Source organism: Diabrotica undecimpunctata, chromosome 1, assembly GCF_040954645.1.
Source record: "Diabrotica undecimpunctata isolate CICGRU chromosome 1, icDiaUnde3, whole genome shotgun sequence".
Lineage (NCBI taxonomy): Eukaryota > Metazoa > Arthropoda > Insecta > Coleoptera > Chrysomelidae > Diabrotica > Diabrotica undecimpunctata.
Window position 1 is genome coordinate 164,273,163 of NC_092803.1, and position 12,536 is coordinate 164,285,698.

The 12,536-nt window shown below is 32.4% G+C and overlaps 1 protein-coding gene across 1 annotated transcript in view; it reads right to left on the reverse strand.

Annotated features, from left to right (window-relative positions):
• Positions 1-260: 260 nt before the first annotated feature.
• The window catches only part of LOC140436196 (uncharacterized), an 86,248-nt gene continuing 73,972 nt past the window's right edge, over positions 261-12,536 (reverse strand). Inside the window, exons 3-5 of the mRNA XM_072524896.1 lie at positions 5,396-5,496; positions 2,811-3,273; positions 261-1,231 (exon numbers count right to left, since the gene is read on the reverse strand). Coding sequence (XP_072380997.1) covers positions 261-1,231; positions 2,811-3,273; positions 5,396-5,496 — 1,535 coding nt within the window. The remainder of the gene's footprint in view (positions 1,232-2,810; positions 3,274-5,395; positions 5,497-12,536) is intronic.

Sequence of the window (12,536 nt, forward strand, 5' to 3'; positions counted from 1 at the left end):
AAAATATCAACATGTTCCGTCCTTAGTATATTATATAGATGTAAGAGTCTTACAAAAATGTTCTGGTGGGTATTAAAAGATTAATTTGAAAGAATCAACAAATTTAGTGAACACTAAGGTGATCTATATTAGAAAGTCTTATAGTTATAGTTATTTTTATAAAATGGGAATTCTACTTTACTAAAAAATCACTAAATAGTCCTTGTTTCTGGATAATTTTTACTATCTAAATAAGCAAATTCTTTTATAGTTAAAACGTTTTATTTGAACACAGTGTGCATAAATGGTCGCTTCCTAGCATAAATAGGTTTATAAGAATGCTGATAAACAGTGGCTAATCTCCAGTGTTCGGGATAATCCTCTCTCTTCTTCTTCTGGAAAGAAAAAGGTGGTGCTAAGCTATCAATAACATAATTCTTGACCATATAGGGATCTTTAGGTCTAGCAACTTTGAGATTGTAGATAGGTCTACTTACGATTTTGTGGGGAACGCCAGCTTTAAACGCCGTCTTATATTCGCTCTTTGGTCGTTTTTCTGTCAGAGATACATTTTTCATTTCACAAGCCACACAGAACTTATTATGAATTTTGCTGCATTTTTTAGGTCTTTGTTCGAGTATTTCATCTAAATTTGGGGTACTACGGTGAAGATTTAAATTGTCTTTGGATGTGTTTGAATTATTATCAGCTTCAAGTAGATTGTACGCGCTTTTGGCTCTCGATTTGGCACTTATACTCGTGAGTTTAGAATCTATAGAGCATTTGTCGAACTCAATCGCACTTTTCGCTCGTTTTTTGCTGTCAGACTTTTCAGAATCACTGTGAATACTTCTTGGTGGAGTACGTTTAGATCTATGAAAGAAATATTCTTTTTCTTCGTTTCCTTTATTGCTGTGTTCAAAAAGGGTGCCGCAATGTAAACCGTCGCATTTAACGTCAACATCTTCTTCTTTAGGAGTGTGTACAAGACTAAAAACAGCAGGAGCTGCTGAACCGTTTGAACCATCGATGTGTTTAGGTCTCTCGGGCTCGTCTTTAGGATCTTCTGGAGTCAAATCCCAGCATATTGCCAAGTCCATAGGAGTAACCTTCGATTGCCGAATAAATCGCCATTTTCGGTCAAAGCTACAAATAGTTTCATCTTTTGGAGATCCTGATGTTTTTGGACGGTATACTTTGAGTTTGGTGCACCTCGTTGGTCCGTAGCCTGGATAACCCTTCCAACCAACGCCTGCAAAATTGATTCAACTTTTCAGCATTAACATGAACATTTTGTTAATAAAATATTTAATTGACACCAGAAATTGTAAACATGTTAAGTTGTTTTGACGACGTTTCGGCAAGGTCACACTTGCAAGTCATGTCACGTCACTGCTGTGTCCATACATGTAAAATATCTACAGGCCACCACTGATACAAAGACGTCCCAGGAATGCATATTAAAGATATTGATGATAGAGCAGATTTATTTTCACTTTAAAATATGAAATAAAATGAGATATTTTTTTAGTTTATAGTGTTTCACAATTAGCGGTTTATTTTCAAAAATTTATTAAAAAAACTGAAGTATCATATAGAAAGAACTTTAGAATAATAGAAAATTAGTATATTTAAAACATAAAATGTTGGGGAACATTAATAATATAAATGATTAAAGAAAATTTAAAAATGAAACAGTTCTACTTTAGATATTTTGCGCCCTTGCTACACAAGCTCCTGGTTTTTCTCCACAACATGCTCAGAAGAAACTAGGTCCTAATATCAGTATTATCCTGTCCAAATCCAGTTCCTTCATTTCTTCTCCACCACTGACCCTCATTTATCTACCATTTACCTCTCATAAAAATAAACAACAGAGGAAGGTACCGAGTGCTCGGCCATCTCCCAACCTCCAAATAAGGCGGCTGGCTCAGGGTGAATATCAGAAATACTAAGAATACCGCGTTGAACCAGGATATTAAAACAGAAATAAGACATCTATAACGACACCAGTAATAAAGAAACTTTTAAGAAACATTTACAGCAAATACAAAATCCTCCAAGACAAAATGGAATATGGTTCCATTATATCTACGGGGGGAGTAAATTTTTCATAAACGGATAGCATTCGGTCCGTTTAGAAAATGAACATATCAGCAAGACAAGCATGTATGATATTGAAACCAAATAGCATTTAGGTCTGCGTACTAACGACTATTTATTCCGACGAATAAGTTCCACTCTGACATATTACGAATTTATATGTGGACTCTTGCGCCGAAACCGGAGTAAAATCAGACTTGTCTAAAAAGGTTCTTGAAAATTTCGGAACTCCAGGAAGAAACAAAAGAAGAGAAATGCTCCTTAACTTCTTACTTCAGAAAAACTTCTAATAAATAAACAATTTTTTTTGTAAAAAAAACAAAAGCAGATGGATGTGGCGAAGTCCAGGGATCAGAAAAGATAAAAAATAAATTTCCACTTATGTCACAGTGCTTAGTCGATTTGATGCGGAAAGCGATCATAGAATGGTGAGAAGAAACATAAGAATATAGTTCGAAACAGACAGATAAGATGTTAAAAATTGAAAAAAATTTCCATGAAACCTAAGAGCATCCGCAAAATATAATTCACTTGACTCTTTCAATAGCGTAATAATCGCAAGAATAACTGAGGGCATGTAAAAAAGAAGATATTGAAATGACGGTCAAAAACGGTAGGAGAGTAAAACCATCTTATACGCTGGACAGATGATCTGAAAAAGTGTTGGGAAAACAGCAGGTGCTTATGATGACGTATAGTATTTTAGACAAAAAAAATTGTTTATTCACCTGTAGCAAAATGCTCCTTTTCCTCATAATCCTTTCCCTGCCTATGTAGTAGCATTTTCCTGTACATAGCATCGGTGAGAGTATCTGGCAGCGGATTATGCTCCAGGTTTTCCTTATGAAGTTTTTTCGCCAGGTTGAAATTTGATATAGCAGCAAGTATAGGAGACAATATCCTTTCCTTTTTAGGCAAGGGACTATTGTAAGATGGATGCGTTTGTACCATTTGTTTGTGAGTAGCATAGAATTCTTCAACTTCTTTATTAACGTCTTGTTTTACTTCTGGTAATTTAGAAAAATCATCTCGTATTCTCGGAAAACCATTTAAAAGGGGTTGTTCTGTAGGAAAGCGGTTTTTGGATAATTTTTCATAGGTAGGGTGTTGGTGTTGTTCATCTGTGAGATCTCCTGGTACGTAGGGTACGGCTTTAGCAATTGGTTCAACAGCATTTTCCTTGTTTTCGTCCTACAAATAAGTACAAACCAGTTAAACACTGAAGAAATTTGTAATTCTACTATTCCTATTTATGTGGTATCATTCCCGTGATATGTTGGAAAATCTAAAAAAAACTTTAATAAACATTTTTTTCAAATAATTATTTTTCGTAACACGTTTTTGTCGATGCTGGTATAGCCGCGGTAATATATATTATAGAACGCTTTAAATGTGGCGACGTTTGATCCCTTGTTTTTTACAATCGAGTGGATATCGTTTTTTTTTTGAGAGTAAATTGCAAGTAGAACTAAATACAGATCAAGATATTATAGAAATACGAAGACTTGGTATCAAAAATATTGATAAGAAAAGACCGATCCTCATCGAATTCAAAATTTGAGTAAAAAGAACGAGGTCCTAAAAGAAACAAAGAAATTAAGAGGTACAGACATATTTATAAATGAAGACTATTCAAAAGACATACAAATTCAAAGAAAGGAACTTCGCAACTATCAAAAAGAAGCAAGAGAGAAAGGTTAAAATGCAGGTATTCGTTGTAACAAATTCTTTCTAAATGGCGAATCACTTTGAGTCAACTGCAAATTTTATCACAACAAAAGTAAGCTATAGTAACAGAAGATTTGAAAAAGAATAAAGCTAGAAAATATGGTGATAGATCTCTCTCGAAGGAAGAGTTCCAATAAACATTACTACAGAAAAAACAATGAAAATAACGAAAACAGCGCATTCAAAGCACAAGTAACGAAAGCAAGTTGGACGGAGAAACAAGAAAAAGAAAATAAAATGAAAAAAGCAATTGAAGAAGACATTACCGAAAACCGAGGACAGAAAGAAATACCTACTTACTGTCGACGCGGACGTCAATAGCATACTTAATAGTAACAGTAACGAATATAAAAATAATGATTACGAATTATGGCAACGGCGTCCACATTGAGGATGAAAATAGTTATAGTTATGTTAAGAGAAATATTGATGATTTTTTTTATGAAAACTTTTATGATTTTAATATTAATGTTGACTTTAATGTTAAGGATAAGGATAAAGATAATAAAGTTATAAAGGTAGGCCAGAAAACCGATCAAATTGCAATAATAATTCAATGCATAATTCCTCATAATTGTAATGTCAGGAAAAATCAACTCAAGATAGAGTTGCTATCAACAAGTTCTCACAGACACTTTGTCTATGGAGTAGCAACCCATATTATGTTGCCATGTCATTAATTCCTTTTGTAACTTAAACAACATCGTTTTTAATTGTAATTAACAAAGTTAATCAAACTACATTTAAAGAGTTTTTACCCACATAGTTAGTGGCTTCAAACATGTACATCCAGATAGCACTGATGATGGAATAGTGATTCCAAAAACCTTCTGTGATGTAGCCCGATGGGGTTTTTATGAATGCTGAATTAAAAAAAAAAGTTGGAAAATAGAGCCCTGCAGTGGTACGGGCATGTACACAAATAATGCCAGAGCACAAGTGGATGAAAAGAATATTGGATTGGGACCCGCCGGGAAAAAGACGGATAAAAAGATCTACTATAAGATGTAAAATGTACACAGGAAATGCTATGATAGATTCAGAGAAGGTAACTGGGTAAATAAGAAAAAGCCGAAGAGGAAGAAGAAAATAAAACAAATATTATTTAACTGCGATCTATTTGATTTATATATATATATATATATATATATATATATATATATATATATATATATATATATATATATATATATATATGATAAAATAAAATAAATTACGAGTAGATATATTTATTGATAAACATTATTATTGATGAAAGCAATTGATGCCAAAATGAGAGAGAAATAATGATCATCCAATATAAAAAAATTACTGAGTTTTAAGTTCTTGTAAGAAAATTAAAGAAGACCTAGCGGACTATGCATTTGAAGGGGATTGATATGATCCAAGAAACTAAAGGTGAAACGTAATTAGAGATGCCGATTTCTCATAGGGATATAGGCAAATTAGATAGAATGGACTAATTTGCCTATATCCATACCTAATGTTTGTACAGTCGTCTACTGATTTGTTTCCTAATGTCTCTGAATTGCCATAAGAAAAATAAAATTACTAATAAAAATGACAGAAAAGGTTATAGTGTTACCTTATCCCCAACTTCACAAAATGGGCTTTGTGTATCTGTTGGCTCGTGTATATTTTTATCTTGTCCTTGTTCCTTGTTTAATAAACCATTTATCTGGAAAGCTGGAAATAGAAATTATATGTTAAACGACACTCCATATGTGTTTATTTAAATTAAAATATGAAATGACTTATTTTTTAAGAAGTTTTTACTCTCTCAATAAATGGTTGTAAAATATATTTTAAATTTTTTGCGCTTTACAAAAAGAACTTAATAATTATTATTATACATTTATATAAATAATATACATTAATCAATAAAATTTAAATATTTCTTACGAAATAATAGTAAAATTCAACTTTTTTATGCAAAAACTTGATTAATTGATTTTTCCGGGATTTTCTGACTTTTCCGAGAGGTAAAAGAAGTACAGTTCTTATTATTGTATCGAGCTACTTTAATTTAAAAAAAAAATCAACATTCTGCGTGCTATAAAAACAGAGATATTGCAAATGTTTTCAGCACGCTCCAATTTGAAGTTCTATTCTGAAAAAAACAATGGAATTGGAATATTAATAAACAATAGAAATATAATTTAAAAAAATGTCATCTTGGTTCCTCTTGGTCACATTTTTTTTAATACTTAATATATTAATATTGAAGCCTCAATGAATCGATTGTGATCTGATAAATACCTCTAGGGTCACTGTTTGGGAAAGGGCAGTTGTTTAAATATTCGCTCTCCAGAATATACAAATTAAATAGCTTACAAATTATTTACTGGGTCTACCTGAGATTAAGCACACTTTAATAATTCAATAATTGCCATAATTTCAAGTAGTCATATTACATGTCATCATCATCTTTGGCTCGACAATCCTCTGTGGATCCTGGCCTGCTCTAAGATTAGTCGCCATTCTGTTCGGTTTCTGCATCTTCTGATCTGTAATATGCCTAAGTCGGTCTCAACTCCATCTAACCATCTTTTTCGCAGTCGGCCTCTGCTTCTTCTTCCTATAGGTGTTCCTGTCGGTAACTTTTTAGCAATCATGTTGTCTGGCATTCCTATTATGTATCCAGCTCATCTAAACCGCTGTGCCTTAATGAACGCTACGACATCTGGTTCATTAAAGAGTTGGTATAATTCGAAATTAAATCTTTTGCGCCACTGCCTTGATTTGTCTTTAGGTATGCTCTATTTTTGTGTTCTGTTGCTTCTTGGAACTCACGTCAAACTATTCGTTTTGTCTAACTGGTTTGGTTTTCCCCAATATTTTCTATACCTTCTGAGTTATTATATTTCTGCACTTTGTCCACAATTCCTCCATATTTCCCAGCGCTTTCAGACTCTCTATTTCCTCATCAAAAAACCAAGTTATTAACGTTTGTAAATTACTGCAAAAATAATGGTTTTTACAGTTATCACGGTTAATTGTATATGCATTTTAATTATGAAACAGCAAATTAAAGCACTTTTTAAAATCTACTACTTTTATTTGAACCATTTTTCTCGAAAATGTACAAGAAACGTTTTATAAAACGAGAAATAAATTTTTTTTTTTTTTATTATATTAACGCATCAACCACGCAGGGTCATTAGCGTATTTAGATTAATACAATATAGATACAATAAGTAAAATATACATTAGTTTACAATAATAATAATAATAATATCTTTGTATGTTACAATGTTCATTTTAGATCTTTTGAAGGAGTTGGCAGTCTTTAAGATAGGAAAATATTTTTCGGGTGTCTGTATTTTCTTCTAGGGCATCTCTTAGGGAGTTGGGTATGTTATATTTTAGTCGTTCACTATTATATTTGGGACACTGTATTAAAAAATGTTTAACCGTTAGAGCACTGTTGCACACTTCACACACTGGTTTATTTTTGCGCTGGAATAAATAGTCATGAGTAAGTCGTGTATGGCCGATACGGAGACGGGTAAGTATCACTTGCTCTCTCCTGTCTTTTATTTTTGGTTTCCAAAGATGTGAATGTTTGTTGACTTCGTATAGCCTTGATGGAGTGTTGTTCCAAGATTCTTGCCATTTTTGAATTATTTTTTGTTTAAGGTATGGTTTTAAATCGTTTAGTACCAATATATTACTTTCTTCGGACATCGGGTTAGTTGGTGCGTTCTTAGCTAGTTTATCTACAACTTCGTTACCTTCAATTCCTATATGAGAAGGCACCCATAAAAAGTGAACTTGGATGTTCTTATTTGCAATGTTTTTAAGTTCTTTTTTAATTAGAAGTAGAAGGGGGTTGTCACAGTACAATTGAGTCAGTGAGGATAATGAACTTAAAGAATCTGTGATTATTATATATCTTTCTTTGTTTTTGTTTTGTATTAACAATAGTGCTTTTAGGATTGCAAATAATTCAGCCGAAAAGATGGTTGTAATTGATGGCAATTTGAAACTAACTGAGGAGTCTTCCGAATAAATTGCTGCTCCTACTCTGTCTTCATTTTTTGACGCATCGGTGTATACGTTGTAGGTATTGCCATATCTGTTTAATAGTGTATAAAACTTTTGTTTAATGACGGTTGATGATATCTCTGATTTTCTTAGGCTTGTTAGACTGATGTCGATATCAGGAATAGATATTGTCCATGGTGCTGGGTTGTGGATTGAAGAGGTATCATAGGTTTTTGGAAATTGAAAATTTAATTTGGATAAGTATGATTTTATACGAAAGTAAAAAGGATGATCAATTTGATGTGTTTGTTGGAATTTATTTGTAAATCGATCAGCAAAAACGTTATGCAGTACTGGATTATTTCGGTTTGATGACACTGCCGCTGCATATGTTAGGCTTAGATATTGTCTTCTGAAAGAAAGAGGAAGTTCTCCACTTTCCCAATAAAGACTTTGAATGGGACTTGTGTAGTGAGCACCTAAAGAAATACGTAGACATCTATTTTGGATAATATCTAGTGACTTCAAATGTGTTTTTTTGGAGGAGTTGTAGACGATGGCTCCATAGTCAAGTTTTGATCGAATTATGGATTTGTAAATAAGTATTAAACTTGAATAATCGGCACCCCAGTTTTTAAAGGCAAGGGATCGTAGTAAATTTATACCAGGTAGACAGGATTTTTTCAGCTGTTGAATATGTGTCTTCCAAGTTAATTTTTTATCAAACGTCATACCCAAAAATCGGATTTCTTCTACATAATCTAGTTTTTGTTCGTGTAGATATAATTCTTTTGTTTGGATTTGATTTCTCTTTGAGAAACATATTGCTTTCGTTTTTGTAGTGTTAAACTGAAGTCCACTTGTAGCTGACCATTTCTCAATGTGTGTTAACGCTTTTTGAATGTGATTGTGAATCGTTGCTATGTTTTTTCCTCTACAGAAAATAACTAGGTCGTCAGCGTATAATCTAGCTTTGACGGGGTTTTCAATTTGTGTTAATATCGAATTTATTGCTACTAAGAATAAAGTTGTGCTTAAATTTGATCCTTGTGGTATACCATTTTGTTGAATTTTTGTTTGAGAATATGTTCCGTCAACTCGAACTTGAAATTGTCTGTTTTCAAGAAAATTTGAAATGTATTTTAATATGTTACCCCTTATTAACCAGCTGCTGAGTGTTTTAATGATTGAATATTTCCAAACTGTATCATATGCTTTGCTTATATCAAAAAATATTCCAACACAATGCTGTTTTATTGCAAATGCTTCGTGGATTTCTGATTCTAAGTCAACGAGATTGTCTAAAGTTGAGCGATGTTTTCGGAAACCACATTGTTCTGGAATAATTAATTTGTTTGCTTCTAAATACCACATAAGCCTATTGTTTATTATCTTTTCTAATATTTTACCTATGCTACATGTGAGTGATATCGGTCGATATGTTTGTGGATCTGATTTTGGTTTAGTTGGTTTTTGAATAGGTATTATGATTGAATTTTTCCATGATTTAGGAAATACGTTTCTGGTTAAGATTATATTGTAGATTTTGAGTAGGTGTTCTTTAGATTGAGAGCCTAAATTTTTAAGAAATATAAACGGTATATTGTCGGGTCCAGGACAAGTGTTCTTACAATTCTGAAATACATTTTCTAATTCTTCCTTTGTTATTTGTATATTGAGATCGTTATTGTTTTGATCGTAATATTCTATAGGATTTTTTTCTTCTTTTATTTTGATTTTTAAGAAATTGGAAGTATAATTTAAGTTACTTGAGTTATATTCATAAGTAGATGCTAGTATATTGGATATTTCTTCTGGGCTTTTATAAATAGTGTTATTTTGAGTTAAAAAGTTTATTGATTTATGGGGTTTGGAACAAGACATTTTGTTGACTTTTTTCCATATAGCTGTTATAGGAGTTGAACTATGTATTGTGGTGACATATTCTCTCCAAGAGTCACGTTTGGCTTTTTTAATGGTATACCTAGCGACTGCCCTTAATTTTTTGAATTCTATAGAATTTTCTTGAGTTTTTTGTCGTTTGAATTTATTAAAAGCTTGTTTCGATTGTTTTAATGCTTCTTTGCAGTCATGATTCCACCAAGGTACCGACTGATGTTTGTGATCGTACTTAATTATTCCAACGTACTTTTTTGCTGATTCTGTGATTACGTTTGTCAGAGAGTATATTGTTTTGTCTATATCTACATTGTCATTTAGGTTTTGCAGGTTGTTTTCAACGTAATTTTGAAATTCTGTCCAATTTGCGCCTTTTAAATTCCATTTTAGTTGTTGCGGGGTAGTTGATTGTAGTTCATTGCTTATTATGATAGGGTAGTGATCACTATCATATAGATCTGGTAACACATCCCACGTAAGAGTATGTGTAATTGATGGTTCGCAAATACATAGATCTATACAAGAGCCTTCACCTGTTCTTGTGTCAAAGCGCGTATGTTGTCCGTCGTTAAGAATATTTAGGTTGACTTCTTCTATTATTTTTTCTATTTTTCGACCTAGAGATGTTAGTTTTGCTGAACCCCATAACGGATTATGTGCATTGAAATCTCCAATTATTATCCTTGGAGCAGGTAGTTGATTTAATAAGTTTGAAATTTCTTTTGAATCGGGTTCTTTATTGGGGGGAATGTAAATATTGCAAATTGAAAAAGAAATTGTGTCTGTGACTCTAATTCCAATTGCTTCAATAGTTGTTGTGAGTTTTATCAGTTTAGCGTCAAAGCTATCTTTTATGTAGATTGCTACCCCTCCGCTTGCAATTTTCGAATTTTCTCGATTTCTAAAAAAACAATTGAAATTCTTCAAGTCATGAGCTTTGTTGTTTTTGAAGTGGGTTTCTTGTAAACATATCAGACTAGGTTTATGTTTTGAAATTAGTAATTTTAACATTTCTAAATGGGTGTAATACCCATTTATGTTCCATTGAATTAGAGAGTTGAAAATGATGTGTTATTAATTTTCTATTGATGCGTCGCTTTCTAAGTCTGTTTGAAGGTCTAAGTTGATTTGCTTTAATATTTTATTTTTTATTCGAGTGCATTTGACTTTAATTTTTCGGTCCTTTAGGTAAGGGTATATATTAGTTAATAGATCTGTGACCTCTGCTGTTTCTTCTGTATACATTTTGGTGACACTTAACGGGTCTGGTGAGTTCTCACAGTTTTCAAAAAAGTCTAATAACTGTTTGTAAGTTATAGGGTAGTTGGAATTTGGGTTCTCAAATAAAGGTTTACAGTATCTTAGCATTTCTTCTAGTGTTTTTTGTGGTTTGACATTTTGATCTGATTTTACTTTCTTCTCTTTATTTTTTGGTGTAATAAAAGTAGGTTCCTCTGTAGATGTAGTAGCTGGTGGAGAGACTTGGGAGATTGTGCGTTTGTTTTGTGCTTTCCCTGTGTTTATATGCGTTGCCTTATTTTCTATATCTATTTTTGGGTAGTTTGTTGTTTCTGAATCTTCTTTGGTTAGCTGCATGTGTGGTTTTTCTTGTTGGCTATTTTGTGGTTGGGTTTCTTGTTGTGTGCTTTCTTCTTTTGATTGTTGTTGTTTAGTGTTTGTCTGGGTTTTTTGAGTTGATAGATTAGTTGTATTTTCAATTGGGTTTATATTTGGAACTGGATTATTTGATGTTGAATTATCTGTTGTAATCGCAGTAGACATTGGACAATTTTTTGTTAAGTGGTTGGTTTGTTTACATGTTTGACAAGCTTGGTTATCTAATGAAAGGAAAATTCTGTATGTCGTTTCCTCATATGTGATAAGAAAAGAATCAGGTAAGGGCTGGTTATTTAGTGGAGATATGTATGTTTGGCGTCTGAAACTCAAAATATGTTGGAATTGTGGTGTTGATGTGCCTATTCTTAGGAATGTTATAGGTGACAGAAGATTTAATCCATGTGATTTTAATGCGGATATTAGGACTGAGTGTGGGATTGAGGGACAGACATTGGACAATACTAATCGCTGACTGGGGCTAATTAGTCTACGAGCTTGTAGGAGTTGATGGTTTATTTGAATTTTTTCATTTCTGTTTATGAAATCCTCAGCTAGTTTTTCGTTTGCTAAATAAATACATACTCTATTATTTGATAATTTTGAACAGAAGGATATCTGGGTTGGTTGTATCAGATGACTCAAAGCGGACAAGTAATCATCTAGTTTGGTATTTTCAATTGAATCAAAAATAATTGCTTGTTTTCTTGATGGAAATATATTGGATTGTTGTGTTTGATTGGTTACGGAAGAATATGTAGGTGATCCATTAAATTGATATGATGAGGAGCTGTTTGGTGTATTGTTAGTTGTAGGAATTTCAGATTGAATAGAACTATCCATTTTTAATTATCATTTGTAACTGGAGTACGGTCCTGGCAAACAACCTTCTTAGTCTGCAGTGGAACAGGTTTGGTATAAATACCTGTCCTAAATTTTGTAGGTTATCCAAAATAATATTTGATAATAGTAAAAACTGTTATGTTTAAAGTAACTTACTATCTCTGTTGTGTTTATTTTTGTTATTTCACTGCTGGGTCACTAATTAACGAAAATATTTTTAGTATTTCACTAGTTTTTAAATTAATTATGAGAGCTCGATTTAAAACACGTATTAGCTACTATGTTCAGAGGAGAAATAAATGATTTTTTCAGTTTTTATGATTATTAAAAAACCAAAGCAAAATCAGTTGTACTTCTTCAAATTTTGTTCATCACTGATATAT